We start from the raw sequence: 25,320 nt of genomic DNA, 5'->3' as shown, positions 1-25,320 counted from the left end.
TATGGCCCCTGAGCACTGCCAGGAGTGACCCCTGGGTACAGGGTAAGACCTGAGCAGCACAGCCAGGTTTGATTCCCCGGATGGTCCCCTGAAACCCGCCAGGAGTGATTTTTGAGTGCAGAGCCAGGAGTATTCCTTGAGCATTGGTGGGTGTGGTCCCACAGCAAGAGAACAAACAAACAAACATAAAACATTTAACAGTCATTTACTTCATGTTAAGAATTGGGGTGAGAGCCGGCAAAGGAGGAACTAGAGTGCTGTTGCTATCTTGTCTTAGTAAGAGATAATATGTAAGTAAAATTGGATAGGAGCTGGGGAGGTGGCTTAAATTGGTAGAGCACCTGCCTGGCATGTACAAGGCCCTGGGTTTGAGCCCAATACTACCTGGCCTGCCACACTGCATGTATGACCTGATGAAAATTTCACAGCTGGAAAAAAAAAGAAGAGAACATATTTAACTTTATTAACTGTATTTAAAGTTTAATTATTGGGTATGATACATTTTAGAGAAATGTATAAAGCATTAAGTACTGTTAGATTGCTCTAAACAGATAATATGTGCTATTTTATACACATGAGTTAAACATAATTTTGTATTTGCTCATAAAGCTAATCAAAGAATGTTTTATTTCTGCTTTTTAAAAAATTTGGAGGGCCTGGTGAAGTTTGGGGCTAACTCTGGCTCTGTGTGGTTGGTGGTGCTGGGTGGGGTGAGGGGAACCGTGTGGTGCCCAGGATGGAACCTGGGTGTCTCACATGTACAGCATCTGCTCAGCCCTTAGAGTTATCTCTCCAGACAAAAGATGACTGATTAGTGAATTTATATTACTGTAGTCTAGTTAACATGCTTCCAATAGAAGGAGGCTCTGTTTTCAAGTAGCATTAACTCTTGCTCCCCTGAGGAAATGAAATGAAATGAAATAAACGAATGAGATGAAATTGGAAGATGTCATGCTAAGTGAGGTGAGCCAAAAGGAAAAACATCAGATGATGTCACTCATAGGCAGAGATAACAAAAGATTAGACAACCTCCAGTGGAAACAACCCTGACATCTGCTCCATGGAAGTATGATCTGTGGTACTGTGGGGTGAGGAGGGATGGCACCTGGGATGATGGTGGCAGGATCTGACACCACAGTGCAGGCACTGCAAGCACAGACATGCATACTGGTGTTATGGTGAAACAAGGAAAAATAGAGGCTGGGGGAGTCCAGAGGGTGAGGTGCCTGCCTTGCATGTGGCTGGGCCAGATTCAATCCCTGAAGCCTCATATGGTACTCAAGCCTGTCAGGAGTGATCCCTGAACACAGAGCAAGGAGTAAGCCCTGGGCACCTTCAAGTCTAGCCAAATAACAATTGAAAAATAAATTTTTTAAAAAAAGACGCAATAGCCAGGGGCTGGAGTGATAGCACAGCAGGTAGGGCATTTGCCTTGCACGCAGCCGACCCAGGTTCGATTCCCAGCATCCCATATGGTCCCCTGAGCACCGCCAGGAATAATTCCTGAGTGCATGAGACAGGAGCAACCCCTGTGCATCGCCAGGTATGACCCAAAAAGGAAAAAAAAAAAAAAAGAAAAAGAAACAATAGCCAAAAAAGAAAAAACAAAACAAAACAAACCCAGAAATAGTTCTGTCTACAATCTGGAGTTTGGATAAAAGGGATGGAAGTTAGGAAAATAAAGGTAGGAATAGTTAGAAAGCTCCTGTACCTTCAAGGTCTGACATAGGAGTAACCAAAAGCAAGAGTGCAGCCAATTGGTTTGTGGTGAGAAAAATAGGGAAGGAAGTGTTCACAAAAGCTAGAACAGGGTGCTGGAGCGATAGTACAGGGGTAGGGTGCTTGCCTTGTACATGGCTGATGCAGGTTCTATCCCTGATACTACATACGGTATCCTGAGCACTGGCAGGAGTGATCCCTGAGCGCAAGGCCAGGAGTTAACCCTGAACAACAATATTGAAAACAAAAGAAAAGGCTAGAAAAGCCTTTACTATAAAGTGACCTATTGGCTGTGATGAGACAGAACTCATTCTTGTGTGTATTTCTGTTTGTTTTTCTGTGTTTTGTTGTTGCTGCTGTCTGGCCACACCCACTGGTGCCCAACTTTTGACTTCTGCAAGGCTCTGTGGACCATGCTGTGCCAGAGCTTGAAGCTTGGCTTCCGCTTTGAAGACTGCACATTAGCCCTTTGAGAGGCCTCCCCATCCCTTACCCCCATATTTCTTTCTTTTTTTTTAATCTTCTAAACAAGTTTTCATTATTTCTCAGTCAAAATTCCCATATTCCCTTTTTGCTTTCTAGAATCTTGCTGTATGTTTATATTCATAGTTTGATCCTGACAAAAGATGTGGTCCAAGTCCCATGCTACTTCTCCCCATGGCTCACATATCCTATCCAGGATAAATGTGTTTACTTCACTGGACCGTTTGTTTCTATAATACCTGCTCCATTGATTGCCCCATGATTTGGGGTTGGGTGAGTTCCTTAAATAATAGGTTATTTAAAAGAGTTTATTCTTCAGGTACTGGAGAAAGAGTACTGAGGTTCAGGTGCAAGGTGCTTGCATTGTTTGCAGCTGATGCCTAGCAATGCACAGCCAACAAGGGTCCAATTCCTGGCATCCCATATGGTCCCCTGATCCTGCCAGAAATGATCCCTGAATGCAGAGCCAGGAAAAGTCCTGAGAAGCACTGGGTGTGGCCCCCAAACAAAACAACAACAACAAGAAATTAGGCAAGAAAAAAGTGAACAGATTCTCAAAGTCTTGTTTTGGATAAGTCACTTTCCTTTTCAACATTGGAGAAATCTGATGGCAAGTACTAGTTTCTCACTCTGGGAGAAACTTTAATCTAATGTGCAGCATTTTTTTTTTTTGGGTGTGTCTTGAGGCCAGTGATGCTCAGGGCTTACCCCAGGCTCTGTACTCAGGAATTACTCCTGATGGGCTCAGGGGACTATCTGGGGTTCTGGGGATCCAACCCAGTTTGGCTGCATGCAAGGCAAATGTATTCTTCCCACCTTACCTCAGCTCTCCACTGGGAAGCAGTGTTTGCCACGGGAATGCCCCTTATCTGCCTGACTCACAAGGCTCCTCCTCCCTAGGCAGGATTTGGGGGATTTCCCAGCCAGCACCAGTGTGAACCTAAGAAACAATAATACTTCCACTTAAACACTCCTTGATGTGAATCACATCAGCCAGAGGTCACTGAAAGAATCAGTCCAGGACAAACTGCATGATAAGATTTGAGGGCACTCAGAATGCTCTCCTAAGACCTCTTCCACTGTATTTCTCCACAGACCCTGTTATTTGTTATCCTCTTATTAGATAAATATAATTCTGGCACATTTTCAATGTTTAGAAATTCCACCCCCCCACACACACACACACCGGCTGGTGTCCTACCATTCAATTCAAATCAGACACTATGTGTCTGGAGATAGTAATATCCATCGTATAAAGACTCAGTAGAAGGCCTCAGAGCTGGAAGGAGGACAAACCTTTGGACACAAACACAAACTGTGCACTTGAACAGCTGTCTGGAAATCCTCTCCCTCCTCGGGATGAATTAATTTTTTTTTGAGCTTTATTTTTAAAATTAATTTTTATTAGTGAAACACCATGAGGTACATTTATAGACTTACAGGGGATGAATTAATTTACTAGAAAGGCTTGGAGATCTCAGGGACTCAGCTTCCTTAATGGATTATTAAGTTTATTACAAAGAAACAGTACTTTGAATGGATATTACCCTTTATGAATCAATAGTTGGATGTCGCGGCCGCGCGACATCTTATCAGAACTTTTTTTTTATGACATGTTATTGTCTCATTCCTACTTTGGACAAACTTGCAGGCTACCGAATGTAGCCTGCCCACAGGGCAGAGTCTGGCAAACTCCCCGTGGCGTACCAAATATGCCAAATACCAGTAACAATGATGGGTCTCTTTCTCCTAAAGAGCCTTGAATATAATCTCAGGGCTAGGATGAAAGAGACGTTACTGGGGTCTGCTCGAGGCAATCGACGAATAACAGTTGGATGAAGATATATGGAGCGTCAGTCCCCCTGAAACCCTATGACATTTGGGGCCCTGCCTAGCTATAGCTGGATGCATTCTGTGTCACTGGCCTGGAAGGTCACCGAATCCTGTCCTCTGGGGACATTCAGAGCATGATTGGGTAAGTTACTGGCCATTGTTGACTGGGTAAACCTCCAGAGTTTTCTTTTCCTGGAGGTTTGGGCGGGGGTGGGTGGAGTGAGGGAGGCAGCGTGAGGGAGTGTCTGGTTGAAAGTTCCTACCCTCCAGTTAGATGGATAGGTCCCCTGGTAACCAACTCTCATCCTTGAGATGGGGGTATCCAAAAGTCAAAAGTCACCTCATTAACATAACAAAAGACAAGCTTGCTCTTGCTCATTGCATGGGGAATTCCAAGGGGTTCGGAAACCATGCCAGTGACTGGGATGAAGAGCAAATATAGATTTCTTATTGTATAAATCACAATGAGCCATCATTAGAGTACTTCGGGAGTCTTTGACTAATTTGTGTTTAACCTTGTACAAAGGATATTTTCTATTTGCTGTCCAGTTCAACTATTCATTCATCTTCACCCTACTCTGTAGAGGAAATGACCTCTCTACTAACTAGTCCTAGGCCTTTAACCTTCATGGGAAGATCCCAGAGAAAGATCTGAGGGAGAGAAGATGGTGAGGGTGACGTTATTAACGGGCAACCTCAATCTGAAACAGCCTCCCTGGGCTGCCTGATCACCGGCTCTTTCAGAACAGGTCCTTTATCCTTTCAGCCATGACACTCATCTCCCAACTGGGTCCTACCCACTACACACACGTGTGTAAATAATACCTCCACACAGGTCACCTTGGATTACTCTGTTTCAGAGTGCCATCTGTTTTCTCCTGCAACTTTGACAGATATACCTGGATATCAGCAGTTTGCCTATTGTTGGCCACAGACATCCAATTAAAAATGAGAGTACGACACTTGCTTTTCAAGGGCTAACAACATAGGGCACTGTTTGTCATAGAATCAACAGAGAAACACCACAAGGTGACAGGGAGGGCCAGGGATTTAGAACCACACTCTGGGACTCCAGTTTCTCTCTGTAAAATGGGAATAAATGATTGACCTGACCTCAACTTATCAGCTCCCGTTCATTACCACTGATGCTGTTGCTAGGACTAGGAGCTGCTTCCGGGTCGCAGTGCTCGAACCCTCTGCCCCGGGGCTCGAGGCTTACACCCCTTTAGCTGTAGGGCTGGTACATGGGCTTGCCAGGACTGCGTTCTGAGTTGAGGCTCATCAGCCCTGGTGAGCAGTATGGGCTGCAAGGTCACAGTGCTGCTTACACACACACGCTCATTAGGGGCTATGCTTCCTAGTTGTTGTGCTGACTTGGGGGTGGGGGGTGCCCACACTTACCCAGTGGCAGTATGGCCAGAAATTACTGGTGCTGCCAGGGCTCAGTCATTCATGGCAGAGTTGCCAGGCAGACACTTGGCACATGTGGGACCCTGGGGATTTTTTTTTGTTTGGCTTTTATTTTTTCTTTTTAGGTCACACCCAGCAATGCTCAGAAGTTACTCCTGGCTCTGCACTCAGGAATTACTCCTGGTGGTGCTCGGGGGACCATATAGGATGCCGGGGATCAAACCCGGGTCAGCTGAGTGCAAGGCAAACGCCCAACCCGCTGTACTATTGCTCCGGCCCCGATCCTTGGGATTTGAACTCCTCACAGCATGTTTTCAAGGCTGGCTCTCAAGGCCCGTGCTGCAACTCAGGGCCCCGAAATGAAGATTTTTAAAAAATATATCAAGCTTTGATTTTTTTTTTTTTTTTTGCCTTTTGGGTCATACCCGGTGTTGCACAGGGGTAACTCCTGGCTCATGCACTCAGGAATTACTCTTGGCAGAGCCCAGGGGACCATAGGGGATGCTGGGACTCGAACCCAGGTCAGCCATGTGCAAGGCAAACACCCTAACCACTGTGCTATTGCTCCAGCCCCAAGTTTTGACTTTTTGTTTTTGTTTCTTTGGGCCACACCTGGTGATGCTCCTATGAGTTGCTCAGGGGACTGCCGGGGATCAGTTCCAGGTTGGCCATGTGAAAGGCAGGAGCCCTACCCACTGTATTCTCTCTAGTCCTATATTATTATCATAATATATCATGTATAATAATTATATACGTATTTGATTTGTTTTTCTTTGGGGACGCAGGTTTCACTGTTGGAGCTTGGGGTTGTTCCCGGCTAATGTTTGGAGGATTAAGCCCCAGTCAATCTTTTGATCTGTAGTGCACAAGCCCCAACAGTTTCACAGGGTACATCAATGTCTACCAAACTGGGGAGGGAGTGATGGAGAGAAAGGGTGGCAGGAAAGAGAGAGTAACTTGGATATGGGCGACTCTGATTGCTTTTTGCTCTATATGGAGATAGACAACCACCCATGCAACAAAACACCCGTAGGAAGGTTAGGTTTCTTTGATTTCCAGATGTTTGCAGTTAGGCCTCAGATAATGGCTCAGTGGCTTAAAGAGTTTGCTTGGTAAGTACAAGGTCCTGAGTTCAAATCCCAGTGCTGCCCAGTGCTCAGGCAAAAGTGACAGTTTTGTGGTTAAGGAGTTACTGTGGGAAAGGCTAGGGAAGATGAAAAGTGACCTGGAAATACCCAGAAATACAAGTGCTCCACATGTACTGAGGTAACCTTTGACTGCCTCATGGCCTGGTGTTCCAGTGAGGAAAAACTCTGAAGGAAAAAATATTATGAATAGGGGGGCAGAACGATAATACAGTGGGTTGGGCACTTGGCTTGCATGCAGTTGACCCGGGTTCAATCCCCAGCATTCCCTATGGTCTCTTAAGCAATGCCAGGAGTAATTCCTGAGTGCAGAGTCAGGAGTAATCCCCGAGCACTTGGTGTGGCCCCAAAACCAAAAGAAAAAATATGGATAAAAGGACTACTTGTAGGGAATGGAAAGAGAATACAAGGGATTAAGTCACTTGCCTGACTTGTGGCCGACCTGGGTTCAAATCCCTGGCACCACATATGGTTCCCTGAACAAAGAACTAGGAGTAAGCCTGAGCACTGCTGGGTGTGCAGGCACCAACCTTACACCCTCAAAAAAAGACTTCTGAGGTTCTAAATACAAGACTGGGCACTCCAGCTGCCAATCCTCTGGGAAGGACAGACTCTGTGTATGCGTGTGTGTGTGTGTGTGTGTGTGTGTGTGTGTGTGTGTGTTTGAGATTTCTTTCTGTTGTGTGCACCAACACAGGGTGGAGAAGAACACCTTCCCCTCCTCCAAGGACCCACTGCAGGCATCTGTAGTGGACAATCTGGACAATACTGAGGGCAATGGAAACTGGTCAGCGCGCGTGCCCGCCTTCCCAGAAGAGAGCACTAAAAAAGCAAAGCAAGAAAAAAAAAAAAAAGCAAAGAAACACTGGTTGCTAGGCTGAGTCTGCCCCCTGGAACTAATGAAGTTAGTATAGAGAGCAAATCTGGTGGAGGAAGGGGACAGAGTTGTTTAGTTTTGATGTTAAGGAGAATATGATTATATTTTGGACCCCTTTCTGGTAGAAGTAACACAGTCATGACTTATAGCCAGTGTATAGCACATTATAGGGTGCAATAACTTATTGTGGAATAAATGAATGAACAGATAATGAAGATATATGGGCTCTGCTTTTATTTTTTTAATTAATTTTTTTTAAATAATGTAGGAGCACTGCTATTTATTCAGCCATTGATTAAGCTGATTAAATTGGGCATAAACTCCACATTACTTTTTTTCCCCCCAAGGGATTAAAATAGGTTTTACTCACTTTATAGAAAAAATAATTAATAATAATTTGAAGATCACTGAAGAGACTTTGTAATTTCAAGGATAATAATATCCATCAATCCATCACTGAAGTTTCCCAGAAGCATGCAGTTTCTTCATAAACCACATTACTTTTTTAAAAAATTTTAAATTTTATAAGTTAGTTCACAATGTTTGATTACATTCAATATTCAAACACCAAATCCCACCACCATTACACCATTACACCTTCCCACCACCAAATTCAGGACGTTTCCATCCTAAACCTCAATCCTGGTCCCAAAACACAAAGGAAATAATATATTTCATATTGTTTGTTATGCAGGACTGCTGAACCATGCTTACATAAGTGTTCATATAGGGAACAGTGTGAAGATTGTTCTATTTTGGCAGAAGCCATTAAGACATTCTATAGGATATCACTAACATGTTAAAGTTTGGGTGATATAAGCTTTGGTATGTATATCTGAAAATATGTATATATGCATATATATATTTCCCTCTTTGATTTGTTGCTTACTATCTGAGCCCCATCAATTGTGGTGTGGTAATTGAGAATGGGTAGGGAGTGTTTTATGATGTGTCGCGAGGCTTTTGGGCTGCGTGGTCCAGGAATATGTTTACTCATATGTGAGGCTTGCCCTAGCACTTGGGGAGTGGCCTTGAGCGTGGCAGCACTTGGATTGTGGAGGGTTTTGGCTGCTGGAACTGGGTCCCTTGTGGTGGGGAGAGCTCTCACCCGTCCCCCTCTAGGGTGCCCCCTGTGAAACTGCCTGGCGTGGAGTCCAGTGGCATAGTTATGGGGGCCTCATGTTATGCTCCTTTTCAGGAGAAGCAGCCATATGATCTGGACGGTGGTCAATGATGAGATTATCTGGCACTGCCAGGAGGTGTCTTATGGGCGTGACCCCTGGGTCGCCCGGAGACTGGGGAAAGCAGGCAGAGGATCTCCACACCCAGTCCTGTTGTGGGCTCTGTTTTTTTTTTTTTTAAGATGGTAGTCATAGTTTTATTGCGTCTCGTTATCACAAATAGGTGTGAAGAATCATCCTGTATATCCTGCTTTCTGTAGGCAGAAAACTTGGATCTTATTCATCAGCCTGCTGTACAGTTCCTTTTTCAGAAACATAGATACCATCCAAAAACTTTCGGATATCCTTGTTTTTTACTGTTGTGGCTTGCTGAATCAAAGCAGCTGAGTTTGATACAAGTTCAATGTCATTTCCTTCAAGAATCAACTCATCTTTCTGGGCCTGAGAGACAGAACAAGCAACACCTGACCTCATACGAACCCTCCGGATATATTTTTCACCGAGGAAATTTCGGATTTCAACAAGAGACCCATTCTCCTGAATAACCACGTTGATAGGGAAATGGGCATACACAGACCTCATCTTGTAGCGGAAGCCCAGCGTGACCCCCTTGATCATGTTCTGCACATGACTGCAGATGGTGCGGACCGTGGCCAGTTCCTTCCGATTGCCCCACCATTTGTCAACCCGGAGCCTCTTCTTCTTCTTGCCGAGGAGGCTGAGCTCCACGTTGATGTGGTTGAAGTCCCTCCGCAGGGTCCCTCGGGGACCCTTCACGATGACCGTGCGGCCCTTGAGGGAGATGTCCACATTCTCGGGGATGTCCACGGTCTGGTTGCTGAGGATGGTCTTCATCCTCGCAGTAGATGCGGCAAAGAGCGGGCTCTGTTTTTAAAGACACATTTGAAAAGCAATGATCTTCAAAATAGCTAAACAGAGACAGGAGAGAGCGAGAGCGAGAGTGAGAGCGAGAGCGAGAGCGAGAGAGAGAGAGAGAGACAGAAAGTGCCTGCTATAGAGGCAGTCTGGGGGGTCGGGGGGAGGTGATGGGAGTGAACCTGGGGACACTGGTGCTGGGAAATGTACATTGGTAGATGGCTGGGCTTTGGAATACTGTGTGATTGAAATCTTATCATGAACAGCTGTGTAAGGGCCTATTGCACAGTGATTCAATTAAAAAAAAACAGGTTTGCTGAGATGGATAAGTATGGGCCAATCCACTTAATTACTCTTGCTGGATGCTTGTAGTTCCTTGAAGAAATAGCAGGGATAGTCAGGGGATGGCTCTGAGCATTTGCCTTGCCACTGTAAGGTCACAAGTCCAATCTCCAGTGCTCTCTCACGAGAAGAGCCAGACCCTCCCTCACCAGAAAGCATGACAACTGGAGGTGGTCCAGAACCAAAACTAAGGGGGTAAACCCCAGAGCACCCCCACTAGGCGTCCAAACATGTGGGACAACCAGACTTCATTCTTTAAAATGATTATAGAAAGAGTTTCAGTGAAATGGACTACAGCTGAATTTTACGAAGACAATGTTTATGAGAAACAGCCTCGTTCCTGACGCCCCATTCACTCTCAACGGAACGACCATCTCCGAATGCAACAGCTATGTGTACCTAGGTCGAGAAGTCAACATGACAAATGACCTGGCACCCGAGCTGCGCAGGAGGAAGAGAGCGGCTTGGAACGCCTTCAAGAGCGTTGAAGAAATAGCTAAGAGGACGAAGAACCTCTGGCTCCGGGCACATCTCTTTGATTCCACTGTTCTTCCTGTATTAACATATGCCTCAGAGACCTGGGCCCTATGCAAACAAGATGAGAACGCTATTCAGGTCTCCCAAAGAAGAACAGAAAGAGCTATGCTTGGAATATCACATTTCACTCATATGAGAGAAAGAATCCGGAGTTCCAACATCCGTCGACAATCAAGAATCAGGGATGCTGTCTCATTTGCCAAGGTGTCGAAAATCAGATGGGCTGGTCACGTAATGAGATTTAAAGATGACCGCTGGACTAGAGCTGTTACCGACTGGATTCCACTGGATGTCAAAAGACCGCCCACCTACCAGATGGTCAGACTTCTTCATCATGACCATGAACGATCGGTTTGAGGCTCTTCATGTTTCTAGAGCGAACAGACGCCATTGGGCTACACTAGCACGCAACAGGGACAAATGGAGACGTTACTGGCGCCCACTCGAGCAAATCAACGATTAACGGGAAGTCAAGTGATCAAGTGATTATAGAAAGAAAAACAAAAGGGGGTATCAGGAATGTGACTCAGTGGTATACTATCGGCCCTGCCTTAGTGAGGCTGCAAGTTCAATCCCTAGAACTGCCCTATGTGCCAGATGTCATTGTGGCTCACAGCAACTGTGAGCTCTGTGGCTCACAGAAACCAGGCACTGTGGCTCACAGCAACCCCCAGCACTGTAGCAATAAAAACAATAATATCAATCCATCAATAGAAACAAACGGTAGGGCATTCGCCTTACAAGCGGCCAATATGGCCGACCCGAGTTCAATTCCTCTGCCCCTCTCGGAGAGCCCGGCAAGCTACCGAGAGTATCTCGCCCGCACGGCAGAGCCTGGCAAGCTCCCTGTGACGTATTCGATATGCCAAACACAGTAACAACAAAGTCTCCAATGGAGACGTTACTGGGCCCGCTCGAGCAAATCGACGATCAACGGGAGGGCCTTTACCTTACCTTTACCAATAGAAACAAAAGGACCAGCACAAATTCTTATTGGTCACCAACAGCAAAGAAAGAAAACAAATAGGAAATACAAATTTCAAATGATGCTCATTTTTCAGTATTTGGTGTTTTCTATTTTTATTACAACAAGCCCAAAGAAAAAGCTAAACAATTTAAAGCCCCAAGTCAAGTTGCTAGATTAAAAAAAAAAATCTTTATTTTGAAATAGGTTCACAATAGGATATGAAGAGCTCCTATAGAGAGGTCCTATGGACCCTGCAAAAAAATGATTTTGTTTTGCTTTTGGGTCATACCAGCATTGCTCAGGGCTTACTCCTGGCTCTATGCTTGGTGGATCACTCCTGGCAGTGATCAAGGGTGATCACTTTGGGATGCCAGGGATTAAATCCAGGCTGACTCTGTGCAAGGAAAATGCCTTACTATCTTTATGGTATCTGAAAAAATACTTTAAAAGGTAAAATTCATTTACAGAAATTATAAGACTTCAGAAGAAAGTTACTTGAAGTGAAGGGAAGTTACGGAGAAAGGTTATTTTTATGGCTCAAGTTTGAATCCTCTGAAACCATTAGTTGTCAGGCTTTTTTGCAAGCCACCAGCAGAGGGCACTCTTGGCTTCCTAGACTGTAATGCTGTTGCATCCTTCCAGAAGATTTTTGTTTGTTTTTTTCCGACCACACCCGGTGGTACTCCAGGCTTACTTTTGGCTCATGGCTCGGATATCATTTTTGATTGTGTCTGGAGGGCCTTCTGCAATACTGGAGATCGAACAAGGGCCAGATATGTGCAAAACAAGTGCCTTAGCCTCTGTATTATCTCATCTCTGATCCAGAAGTCTTAATATTATTTCCTGCTAGATATTAGCACTTTATTATAAAATTTGCTTATAAATACAGAGTAGGGTTTTTTTTTAGTGTGTGATAAAACCCCAAACTTCTGAACTCCCAAAATGCTATGCTTCTATGATACAGACAATATTTTTATATTGTTTTTTGGGGACCATACCCAGTGATGCTCAGGGCGTACTCCTGGCTCTGTGCTCAGGGATCACTCCTGGGAAGCTTGGGGGGGGTGACCGCATTGGGGTGCGGGGAATCAAAACCGGATTGGCTGTGTGCCAGGCCAGCACCCTGCCTGCTGTATTGTATGATCTCTCGAGTCCCTCAATCTGTTCTTAAATCACTCAATGATTCCAGGAGGTAGAACACTCCCACTTGAGTCCACGCACATCCCCTGAACCCAAAATGCAATGCAGAACCATAGCTATAGCAACCTTTAAGCATCGTAAAACTCTGACCTGTTCTGAGCAGCTCAGCAGTGAAAACCAAGTATGGCTCTCCCCCTCTATATTCTACCCAACAGTATATGAAATATACTGCCAGGAATATCTGGAATATCATTGGGGATACATAACTCAACACACGCTTTCAGATGCAGAGAATTTCCTTTGGAAGTGAGAGGAAAATGACTATTGCTGGATACCTGGCATAAAGCAGGCACTGACTGGTGTTTCCACACCCCATCTCATTTCACGCTCCGAGTATCAAGCTTATGTTACAGCTGGAGCAAAAACTGTCCAGGGGTATCTAGCTAATGAGTGATGAAGGGGAGAAACAAACCCAGTTAGTTTGGGGGCCCCCATATTTTTCCTAGGGGGCACTCCTGATCTGTTTTGTCATCCTTGCCACATTTCCCCTTGGCACTGTCTGAACTGTATTCACAGTAAGGCTCATTTTCAGAGATTCTGTGTACATTCTGGAATCTGCCTGTTCCTTGCAGTAGGCCATCTGTTGTTTTGTAACTACCCCAAACTGGAGTAATAGAATTTTTTTTTTTAAGAAAAGAACCTTTTTTTCATAGGGGCTGAGTGGTGCAGGAGGGGTGAGGAAAGGCAGTAAAGTGAAACTTCAGTGTTTTAAACAATTTCTGTAATGTTTAAATATTTTATGATTCGAACATAGTCACATATTGCTCTGATGGAAAAGGAGAAAATTAACCTTTCTAGGCAAATATGAAAAAAATGTAGAAAGAGCCACAATGCTGTATATATTCTATTTACATAACATAGTCATATCAATTTGAAGATAAAGACCTCTTTTGAGGGAGAATTAGAGTACCAAAGTTTCATTATATGACTATTTTCTTTTCTTCATCCCTCACACCCTACACACAGAGACACGAACAAAGCCTCTTATTGTTTCCCTGATAGAACAGTGATGACTAAGTGAATAAATCATCCAGTCACCAAAACTTCATTTCTAGTCATTTGACACATTTAGGGAATACTATGTTGCAAATGTGCAGCTGTTGAAATTCCCACCAATACCAGCATTTATGATGAGAGGATTTAAGGGGCTGGGGATGTAACCCAATATAGAGGCATAATCCTCATCTCTGAAGACCTGGGTTCGGTCTCAAATTTCTACCTCTACCCTGCCCCCATCTCCCCTCTCACCACGTACACACACACACACACACACACACACACACACACACACTGAAGGAATGGAAGTATAGTCAACATTATAATTTTTGTTTTGGGGGTCCACCTGGCAATGCTCAGTGCTTACTTCTGGCTTTGTACTCAGGAATTACTCCTGGCAGTGTTCTGGGAACTGTTGGGGATTTCAGGGATTGAACCCTGCTCAGCCTCATGCAAGGCAAGTACCTGACCCACTATATTATTGCTCTGGCCCCAACGTTATAATTTCTACATGAACTGTGATCAGAACATAGTCACATATTGTTTTGATGTAAAAGGAGAAAATTAACCTTTCTAGGAAAATATAAAAAAATGTAGAAAGAGCTATAATGCTGTATATATTATATTTATGGGATGGAGCGATAGCACAACGGGTAGGGTGTTTGCTTTGCAAGCGGCCAACATGGCCGATCCGAGTTCGATTCCTCCGCCCCTCTCGGAGAGCCCGGCAAGCTACTGAGAGTATCTCGCCCGCACGGCAGAGCCTGGCAAGCTCCCCGTGACGTATTCCAAATGCCAAACACAGTAACAACAAAGTCTCACGCTGGAGACGTTACTGGGCCCGCTCGAGCAAATTGATGAACAATGGGAGGACAGTGACAGTGACAGTGATTATATTTATATAATATATTCAAATCAATTTGAAGATAAAGACCTCTTTTGAGACAATTAGAGAATTATGGATGCTATATTTAAACAGTTATGCCAGGAGCCAGAGAGATAGCCCTACAGGTGACGTAGGCAGGTAGATAGGGAAAGGCCCTTTGCAATGAAACAGTTTCATGGAAGAAGAATTCTAGGAATGACCCTCCTTGTGGATATAGAAAACAAAGGCCTGATAAGACCATCCACAGACCCTCAGGATATAGGCCTCCCCATGAAATTCCTCTTTTTGGACTTCCCTGGTAACCTCCTTAGCTATGGACTTTTACCTGGAAAGAGGCTTCACATGGGGACAGGCTGGAGAAACCCTATAAAGGCCACCTTGAACAAAGGAAGGGCGCGCATTTGCTGCCTGAGCCCATGTGCTGCTTGCGCCCACGTGGCCGAGCGCATGTGGTGCCCAAGCACATGTGTCGCCCGCATCTCCCCTCTTGAGATGTGTACTTTCATGCTTTCGTGTCTAACCTCTCTCTCTCTCTCTCTCTCTCTCTCTCTCTCTCTCTCCCTCCCTCCCCCTCCGCACCTAAAAGTCCTCCAAATAAAATCTATTTGTTTCACTGATTGTCTACTCCTGAAACTCCTTTCTGCGAGGCGAGACAAGAACCCAGTAACCCTGGGTCCCTAGTGGCAGAGGCGGGTGGGGAGAAAGTGACTGTCTTTCTTCTCCCCGCTTCACATAAGTCACCCGTGGGGCCCACCGACATCACAGGTAGGGCTCTTGCCTTGCTTATGATCAAACTGGGTTGAATCCCCAGTACTCCATAGGGCCCCCTGAACCCCACCAGGACTGATCCCTGAGCACAGAGCCAGGAGTAAGCCCTAAGGACTGCCACATGTGACTCCAAAACAAACAAACAAAAATTAAGTTATACTAGCAATTTGAAGGTGAACACGAGCTTCTTCCTCTCTACTCCATAACTGGAAATAAAATTTTAAATTTTAATGTTGGACTCAGAGAAATAGTGCAGTGGCTTAGAGCATCTGCCTTGCAAGTTTGGTGTGTAATCATAAACTCAAATCCCTGGGTCCCCTATGTGCGAAGCACCATCCAGGTGGTGCTGTCTGTGAGCCCCAAAACTGCAAGCAATTTCTTTCTCCTTTAAAAACCTTGGGGAAGGAGCACACTCTGAGATACTAGAATGCTACTCCTGGTTCTGTGCTCAGGGGTCACTCCTGGCGGTGTTAGGGGGACCATGTGGTGCTAGGGAGAGAACCTTAACCTCCTGCTTGAAAACATGCATTCAGCCCATTGACCCATCTCTCTGGCCCCTGCAAGCAATGTCTGGTCCTACCATAGCCAGGTATGTGTGAGCAGCACAAAAAGGGATGTGACTCTGGTGAGCACCACCACCACCAACAACAAAAAATTCCTAAGAGTTTCATGCAAGCACTACTGCCAGAAAGTGTGACTTCTGAGGAGCATTGTGTGAGCATGGAGGTGAGTCCTAATGAGTAAAATTTCTGAGCCTCAGCTAAGAGTGCTCACCCCAGTGAACATGTGTTTAAGCACTGTAACTAAGAGTGCAAAGCTAAAAAACATAATTTAAAACAAAACAAAAAAAAAGAGTGCAAAGCTCAGATAGCACCACAGCCCAGCATATGAGCACCCCAAGTGATACATGACCACCAGCACGCACCACAGCCAAGTGCAACCAACTTAGCCCTATACTAAGTTCCTACCTGGCTGGAACTTTTCCTTCCCCTTCTTTTTCTTCTTTTTATTTTTTCAGGTCACACCTCCTGGTGCTCAGGGCTTACTCCTATCTCTGTGCTCAGGGGTCAGTCCTGGCAGGCTTGGGAGACTATCTGGGGTGCTGGGGACTGAACTCAGGTTGGCCACATGCAAGGCAGCCACCCTAGTGGCTGCACTGCACTCACTATTGCTCAAGCCCCACCTAGTCCCTTCCCTTCTACTTTCCAATAATCTTTCTATTTCATAAAAAGAAGAAGAAAAGAAGAAAAACATGTAACCTCTGGCCATTCCAACAACAAGAGCAACAATGAAGGGTAGGGCTTAGTGGTGAATAACAAATAATTTAAAAATAGAATGTTTCTAGATTCAATTCGCTAACTAGTGCCTGTTACATTTATTCATGGACTAGTAAATAACTCTAATGCAAGGTTTGTAGGGGCAAACCCAAGTGCGATGGCATTAATTTCTTAGGCTTGAGGGGTGTAATAATCTCCCCTGATGATTCTGTCTCCATGGAGAAAACTCTTGGAGAAGCACGACAATAGGAGCAGTGTCACGACACTCCCCTGCCCACCCCCCTCTGTTACTCACTTGCTTCAAAACCTCATTAAAACCAGTGCATTGTGAAAGCTCGATTTATTCTAGCTCTTGGGGCAAAAAAATTCCCTTGTTAGGTAGCAAGAACAGCTCAAATTTATTCTCAGCCTTCAGCAGCTGGTACCTTGCTCTCTTTCCTTCACACCACCTGGATAATCAGAATATCTACTTGCTCATCAGTGCTGCTGGCGTAGACAGATTTTACATGCACACATCTACCCATGTTATATATACATATGTGACCGGTGTGTGCTTTATTTATACACATGGTAGGTTTATACATACAAATATATATATATATATACACATTACTGTTTTAATAAAGTCAAATATCTTAAGAAACTAAGAACCCATACAGTAGATTTTCTTTTTGTCTGACTTCCCGGACTTCTAATTATTTTATAATCATAGCTATAGGCTGATAGGATTGTTTTTCCTTTATTGTTTGGGCCACAACTGGGAGTCCTCAAGGATCACTCATGGTGGTGCTCCAGCGACCATACGTGGTGTTGCAGATTGAATCCAGGCTGGCCTAGAGCAAGGCAAGAGCCTTACCTACTATATTTTCTCTTGGGCCCTGAAAGACTTGTTACTCATACACTTTTTTTTTAATTTATTTTTTTTTTAATAGTGAGACATCATGAGGTACAGTTGTAGACTTACACATTTTTGTACTTGGGTTTCAATTATACAATGATCAAACACCCATCCCTCCACCAGTGTGCATTTCCCACCACCACAGATCCCAGTATCCCTTCCACCCCCCAGCCCCCATCCCACCCTGCCTCTGTGGCAGGGCATTTCCCTCTCTCTCCTTTTGAGTGCTGTGGTTTGCAAAAGAGGCATACTCATACACTTTTAGATAGGAACATCTGGGTAGCATCTATTGAATAAGCTGAGAGAATTTTCCTGCAGTTATTATAATGGTATTATATTCCCCTGGTTCACATGTCTTCATTTTCATGCTTCATAGGCTTCCCTATGCTTTTCAGGGAGTGAGGCTTTTGGTGTGTGTGTGTGTGTGTGTGTGTGGTGATGGTGGTGGGGCAGGGGGGTGGGGTTTGGGATGGGCTCTGTAGTGCTCAGAGCTTATTCTTGGCTCTGTGCTCAGAAATCACCCTGGACAGTGTTCAGGGAACCATATGTGATGCCAGGTATCAAACCCAGGTTGGTTGCCTTACCCACTGTATTATCTCTCTGGTTTCTCTGGCCTTGCCTTTTTTTTTTTTTTTTTTTACTTTTCTTTTATCTTAAGTGTAGAGATTTTTATTATTTTATAAAATTTCCCGAAGTGAGGAAGTTTTGTTTTTTTTTGTTTTATCTTTGGGCGACACTTGTCAGTGCTCAGGGGCTTATTCCTGGCTGGCACTCAGGGATTGCTCCTGATGGGCTCGGGGGACAACAGTGGGAGCTGAGAATTGAATCCGGTTGGCTGCGTGCGAGACAAGAATCCTGGCTGCTGTGCTATCTCTCCGGCCCCAGTTTTGGGTTTTGATTAATTCACTGGCTCAGAGTTGTCAAGGACACAGATTCTTTTCACTTGTTCCCTGGTCACCCCAACTGAACTGCCTTTGTCCCCCAGCTTGTCCTTCTCTGGTCTCCTGGGCAACTTCTCCTGATGATTATTCTGGGATTCTTTCTCTGGTTTCCTTCCCAAAGGGGTTTGCCTCTAGAGATCTGAGGCCTGGGGCCCCACGCCTCTCTCCTACCTCCTCCAGCCTCTCCAGGAAGTTACCTGATCTGGCTCCAGCTGGCAGCTTCCAGGGACCCTTTCCCGGCCTGGGGAAGGAGAGTTCATTTCTCATCTGGAATTAAAAACTACAAACAGCTCAGGGCTGTGGAGGACTTGTTTCTGCCTTATTTCCTGTGCACCAATCTCCTTCCTTACGGGCCAGCAAAGCACACTTCCCTGGTTCTTCTGGGTTCCTGGCTTGTCTTGTTTCCTCTCCTGGGGTCTGGAAGTCTCCCAGGTCTGAGAGGAGCCTTCTCAGAGCATGGCACCATGTGGCTTCCTCTCTCACCTCTGTGGATGACTGTACTTTCTATTTATTTATTCATTTTTTGGTTTTGGACCACACTGGTGATGCTCAGAAGTTATTCCTGGCTCTGTACTCAGTGATCACTCCTGGCAATGCTTGAGGATATGGGATGCCAGGGATTGAACCCAGATCGGCTGCATGCAAGACAAGTGCCCTATCCATTGTATCATCTCTGGGTCCTTTGGATGAATTTACCTTCTCTGGGGACAGAGTCAAGTTCTTTTTCTTTTTTTTTTAACTGAATCACCATGAGATAGAGCATTACAAAATTGTTCATGATTGTGCTTCAGTCATACAATGTTCCAACACCCATCCCTCCACCAGTGTGATTTCCCAGCACCAGTGTTCCCAATTTCCTTCCCACCCCTTTGAGTTACCTGCCACCCCAGCCTGCCTCTACGGCAGACATCTCTCTTCTCTCTTTTTCTCATTTTAAACATTATGGTTTGTGATACAAATGCTGAAAGGTTATCACCTATATTCCTTGACCTGGTTTCAAGACTTAGTTCTTGTTCAGAGCGATCATTCCAACTAGCGTTGTCATAATGGATGCTCCTCTCTCTTAACTTCCCTCCATCTCCCACATCATTGATCAATCAATGATAAGTCCTCTTGACCCGTTTTCCCTGGCATTGGGTATTAGTGTCATACTTTTTTTTTTTAAATATCCCACAAATCGATGATCAACGGGAGGGCCTTTACTTTACTTTACTTTATTCCACAAAAAAAAGCAGTAACAGAATTAAAAAGAGAAAAAAGGCCTGGATTTGATCTGCAACACCACAAATGGTCCCTGGAATGCAGTCCTATATTTGTCCCTTCTCACTCATTTCACTCAGCATGATACACTCCAAGTCTATCCATTTATAGACAAATCTAATGACTTCATTTTTCCTAACAGCTGTGTAGTATTCCACTGTGTAGATGTACCATAGTTTCTTTATCCATATGTCTATTTTCGGGCATTCAGGTTGTTTCCAGCTTCTGGCAATTGTGAATGCATCAATGAACGTAGAAGTGCAGATGGTGTTTCTACTGTGTATTTTTGGGCCCCAAGGGTATTTTCTCGTAAGTGGTATTGCTGGGTCAAATGGGAGTTCAATTTCTATTTTTTTGAGGAATGTCTGTTATTTTCCAAAAAGGCTGGCCCAGTTGGTATTCCCACCAGCAATGAATGAGGGTCCCTTTCTCCCTGTATCTGTGCCAGTGCTGGTAATGCTTGTTCATTTGTATGTGTGCCAGTCCTCTGTGGTGTGAGATGATATCTCATTGTTGTTTTGATTTGCATCTCCCTGATGATTAGTAATGTGGAGATTTTTCATGTGACTTTTGGTCATTCGAATTTCCTCATTGAGACAGAGTCAGGTTCTTGTTACCAATCAGCACCTATGGGTTTCACCACCTAGATATTCTGTTAGAGTTTTGACTTGATCGTATCCCAAGTGGAACTCCCCATTCTTCCCTGCCCAGATTTGCTATTGTGTAGATGCTAACATTTATGATTCTATTTTAATTGGCTTAATGCTAAGAATTAATAAATGGTGGGATTGAGGCTAAAGAGATGGTAAATAAATAAATATACAAATATATAATAGTTCTTGTAAAAGAACAAAGAATGAAGCCAAGGGCAGGAGAGGCAGTACAGGAAGTAAGGTACTTGTCTTGTACACTGTGCCAGCTGTGACTCTGGTTGGAATCCCAGTACCACAGAGTCCCCTGAGAACTGCCAGGGGTCACTCCTGAACATGAAGCAAGGAACAGCCTCTGAGCACCCTAACATAAACATTAAAACATGAGAGTCTGGAGGCTAGTACAGCGTGTAGGGTGCTTGCCTTGCACATGGTTGATCTGGGTTCAATCCTCGGCATCCCACATGGTCCCCTTTCCACCGCGAGGAGTAACTCCTGAACATCACCAAGTGTGGTCTCAAAACAAATTTTAAAAAATTAAAAATGAAGTTGAGGGCTTTTTTTTACCTATGAAACTCGGGTTTCACTTCCCAGTACCACATGATCTCCTGAGCACTGTCAGGAGTGATCCCTGAGCACCAACCTGTGAGCAGCTCTAAGCACTGCTTTAAGTGGCTCTCTGAAACCACTCCCCCCTCCAAAAAAAGAAGAAAATTTTCTGGAGCCTGAATTTAAGTATGAAGCTCAATGATGTAAATAAAAACAGAAAGAGAATAGTTCTGGCCTCAGAGAGGGAAGGGCTAAATTTCAGAATGACTGGATGAGATGTGATAATTAAATAACGTTTGAATGCATTAATATTTTAAAAGAATTAGAATGGGAGGGGACAGAGAGATAGTACAGCAGGCAGGGTGTTTGCCGTGCACATGGCCAACCAAGTTTTGATCCACAGCACCCATATTGTCCCTGAGCTTGACAGAAGTAATCCCTAAGTGCAGAGCTAGGAGTAACCCCTGAGCCCTCTCTGGCATGGCCCTGAGTTTTATTTTATTTATTGAAATAAAACAAAAAAATTAGTAGAGGTGAAAAAGTGGTTCAATTGTAGAACATTTTTTTCAACATTCTGGGTATGGTTTTGCTTGACATGTATGAGCCCTGGATTAGATCCTTAGCACTGAAAAGAACAAAACAATTTTTAGGTAACAAAGGATAAAATTGGGACAACTGGAAACATCTGAATATGGACTGTATACTAACTAGTTCTACTGTATAAATTTCCTGAGATGTTTAGACTATGATTGTGGAGGAAGAATGTTGTTGCTCTTAGGAAATAACATACAAAGTATTCTAGGACAAAGTGTCAACCATGTCTATAAATAATTCAGATCATTCAGTAAAAAACTGAAATTAAAAAACAACAAAAAAAGCAAATGTAATATAACCCAACTGCTAACCTAAGTGAACAGCATGTAGCGTTCATTATACTATTTGCAATCTTTCTGTATGTTTAAAAGTTTTGAAATAAAATGGAGAAAGGGGCTGAAGCTATAGTATAGCAGGTAAGGTGCTTGTGTCGCATGCTGCTGACCTGGGTTTGATTCCTGGCACCTCATACGCCTCCGTGAGCCCAGTCAGGAGTGACCCCTAAGTACAGAGTCAGGAAACCCCTGAGTATCATGGGATGTGGCTCCCAAATCAAACAAACAAAAATGTTGGTAAAAAGCCATTACAGTGGAGGAAATCACTCTTCTTAAACTCTTCTTACATCAGGGATCACTCCTGGCAGGCCCAGGATTACAAAGTCGGGGATGGAACTCAGCTTGGCCTTGTGCAAGGCAAGCACCTTATCTGGTATACTATCTCTTGACCTTAGGAAATCGCTCTTCTGGATTCAAGGACTCGTGTGTGTGTGTGTGTGTGTGTGTGTGTGTGTGTGTGTGCGCGCACGCATGTGTGTATGTGTATGTGTGTGTACGTGCACATGTGCGAGAGAGCACGTTCTCATGAAAAAAGTATTATTGTATAGGCCTATATTTAGATATGTGGAGATACAGACACCATCATTGTTTAAGAACGCTAATGGTTTGAGCATTCTAATGGAATAAATAGTGCTGAAGAATGCTCCTTTCTAAAGGCAGGAACGGCATCAATGCCCATCCATCCCCAGACCATATCTTGGTAGACCATGTCCCTGTTCACCAGCCATGTATCCGGAGAAGGAAGTGGACTGTAGTCGAGCCCTATATCGATCGTCCTGGTACACTTCTTTTCCCACAGTCCCCATGGACAGTGGGAAATACTTATTGACCCTGATAGTCAGTCAGGCCCCTGATCTAGGCTTTCATGTCCATTGTCTCCTGGGGAGGTAGAATTATCATTCCTAGCTATGAAAGACAAAATGAGGCTCAAAAGTGATTAAGGTTTAGCCTAAAGTCGTGATGCCTGGGAAGTGAGAGGGCTGATTCAAAGCAGGATTTCCCAACTAGAGAAAACCCCAAAGCAGTTATGAAGCTGGCTCCCTAGCAGCATGTTGCCCAATTTGAATACGGCACAACACACAGTTCCTGGCTGGCTTACAAGTTCTCAGCGTGGCTGTGGCCAACTTGCTAATTTGCTCTGGAGAAGCTGACGTCCTGTAGACTACGATGTGACCAGAGACCTGAGGGTTATCAGGACTCCAGTGTTGGCCACGATGCTGTTGACACAAGTCTAGTCAAATAGTTTGGCTAGATGATTTCCTGCATTTGGCCACAGTACCAACAGCTCTGAGGGGCACTGTGGTGGTGGCAGCCACACTGCAGGATTCAGTGCCAGCTAGCTCACCTCCTCAAGCTGGAAATATGAGGGTTTGGGTTTTGTGTTTCAGGAAACGACCAGGGAATTAATTTCCTGGGTTTCATAATTTTGCTTCCTAGATCTTGAAGCATTCATGTTTTTCAACATTCTGACTTTATCAAACCATTTTGCACATAGTTTTCAACTCTTCCCCCTTCCCCCGTTTGAAACTACAATTCAAAATAGATTACCTAGAGTATTTTTTTCTTTCCCTAAGGATGTTGTTTCTGTTTTTGTATTTTAGTTCTTAAAAGTAGATACTTATACATATGATCAAAACCTCTAAAAACAACTACTTTTAAAAACTGATATACCATAGATCACTACTGGTGGCTCAGGGGACCGTACGAGGTACTTGGGCCCAAACTGGGTTGGTTGCGTGCAAGGCAAATGCCCTACCCACTCTACTATTGCTCAGGCCCCATTACTACCGGATTTTTTTAAAATTAAGGAATGTTCATTTAGTTCAGAAAAATATATAAAAGAATTTAACTCAGCATAGTACTTGCCCTGCATGTTTAAGGAATTGCAATCAATACCCTATACACTATGCCTCCCTCTCCCCCCACAGACACTGACACAATCTATATACTAGAGAGCTCCTACTGACTGGTTAGATACAATGGGGACTAGAGCAAGAGTACAGAGGGTGGGGCAATTGCCTTGCATGCAGTTGACCTAGGGTTCGATCCCCGGCACCCTACATAAAATAAAAACCATCCTGTTCTACAACTCAAAACTACTATCACTTTCTTGTATTTTCTTTCCAAAAAATGTATTTGTGTATAAAAGCATATTTATTATTTCATTTATGCTAAAGAAATATTTGCTCCACGTTTTTTATACATACAGAATATCAGCAATCTTTACTGATTGTAATAACTCATGTTAATAACTACAGAATTTTATTATCATCAAAACAATAAAATCCCTACTGATAAACAAACAAACTGATATACCAGAAACTGTGCTAAATAATTTCGTTGTTGTTTTTGAGCCATTCCCAGTGATGCTCAGGGGATACTCTTGACTCTGCACTCAGGAATCACTCCTGGCAGTGCTCAGGGGACCATATGGGATACTGGGGATAGAACTTGTGTCAGCTCTGTGCACGACAAGTACCCTACTTGTTGCATTATTACTATTGATCAAGCCCCAAAACTGCACTGTTTTAAGTCTATTATATACTTTCTTTCTTGCAATAATATTTGTTATTATTCTTTGTCTCAGGAGAAATTAAGCTAAATTGCCTAGATAACTCAGAAGATATATATGGAATGAATCTAGCTAACATCAGAGTTTATGCTCTTAACTACAGCTGCTTCTTAATTATAGAAATATATATCCTTACTAAAATTTTAAAAGATTTTTTCAGAAACTCCAGGGGCTGGGAAGGGCTGGAGTTCATGTCCTTGTTCTAGCATGAGAGGTTCCCAGTCTGATCTGTGGCACCATACAAAGTTCCCTGAGCATCTCCAAGACAGATCCCTGAATAAAGATTTGGAAGTAAGCCATGGGCACAGTCAGGTGTGGGCCAAAAATTTAAAAAATAATTAAAATAAAAAAATATGTAGAGGGTCTGTGGGAGGGTCCTAGGGCAAAAGATGCCTGCCTGCATTGTAAGTGTGAGGCCTTGAGTTTGACCCTTGACCCTTGAGTTTGACCCTGGTGCCTCCCACTTGCACTGCACAAGCTCCTAGGAGCTCAGTGTTTGGGCGCCACCTAGAACTATAACAGTGTGCAATCTCTGGGACACAACCAAGTGTGTGCAAGGACCACAACTACAGTGTGTGACCCACAGTGAACACCGTGACTAAAGACATAGGAAAGGCATACAAAGCCATGTGTGCAAGCACCTTGGCCAGGCATGTGACCCCTGGCAGGCAGGTGTGTGAGCACCACAGTGACTCCCGGTGAATGCTGTAGCCAGAATGTGCATGGGCACCATAACTGCAGTATGACCTGGGCGAGCATGGTGGCCTCATGTGTGAGCACTGCAACCAGAGGTATGGCTCCTGGTCATCCCTATGGCAAAGGGAAAGGAAGCAGGACAGTCATTCCACTGGGCTTGTCTATAAATGAATTATTAAAAAGAGAAAATTATGCAAAATATTTTGGAGGAAGTGATATTGGAGCACTGTACCCACAAAACCCTACTGGCATTGTAGTGTAAAATCATCACATTTAAATTAAAAAAAATAATTAACAAAAATTCCTTAGGGGCTAGAGAGATTGTACA

The 25,320-nt window shown here is 44.1% G+C and overlaps 2 protein-coding genes across 2 annotated transcripts in view; both read right to left on the bottom strand.

Annotated features, from left to right (window-relative positions):
- The window catches only part of CFL2 (cofilin 2), a 93,297-nt gene that overhangs the window by 41,802 nt on the left and 26,175 nt on the right, over positions 1–25,320 (bottom strand). The gene's annotated exons all lie outside the window — the stretch shown is intronic.
- Positions 8,814–9,530, bottom strand: LOC130041124 (60S ribosomal protein L9). Its single transcript, XM_056133137.1, has one exon. The coding sequence runs from the start codon at positions 9,501–9,503 to the stop codon at positions 8,925–8,927; it is 579 nt and encodes a 192-aa protein (XP_055989112.1). The 5' UTR covers positions 9,504–9,530; the 3' UTR covers positions 8,814–8,924.

This window comes from Sorex fumeus, unplaced genomic scaffold (genome assembly GCF_029834395.1).
Source record: "Sorex fumeus unplaced genomic scaffold, SorFum_2.1 ptg000098l, whole genome shotgun sequence".
NCBI classification, from domain to species: Eukaryota; Metazoa; Chordata; class Mammalia; order Eulipotyphla; family Soricidae; genus Sorex; species Sorex fumeus.
The sequence above is the reverse complement of the archived record's forward strand: the minus strand, read 5'-3'. Positions and strand labels throughout refer to the sequence as shown.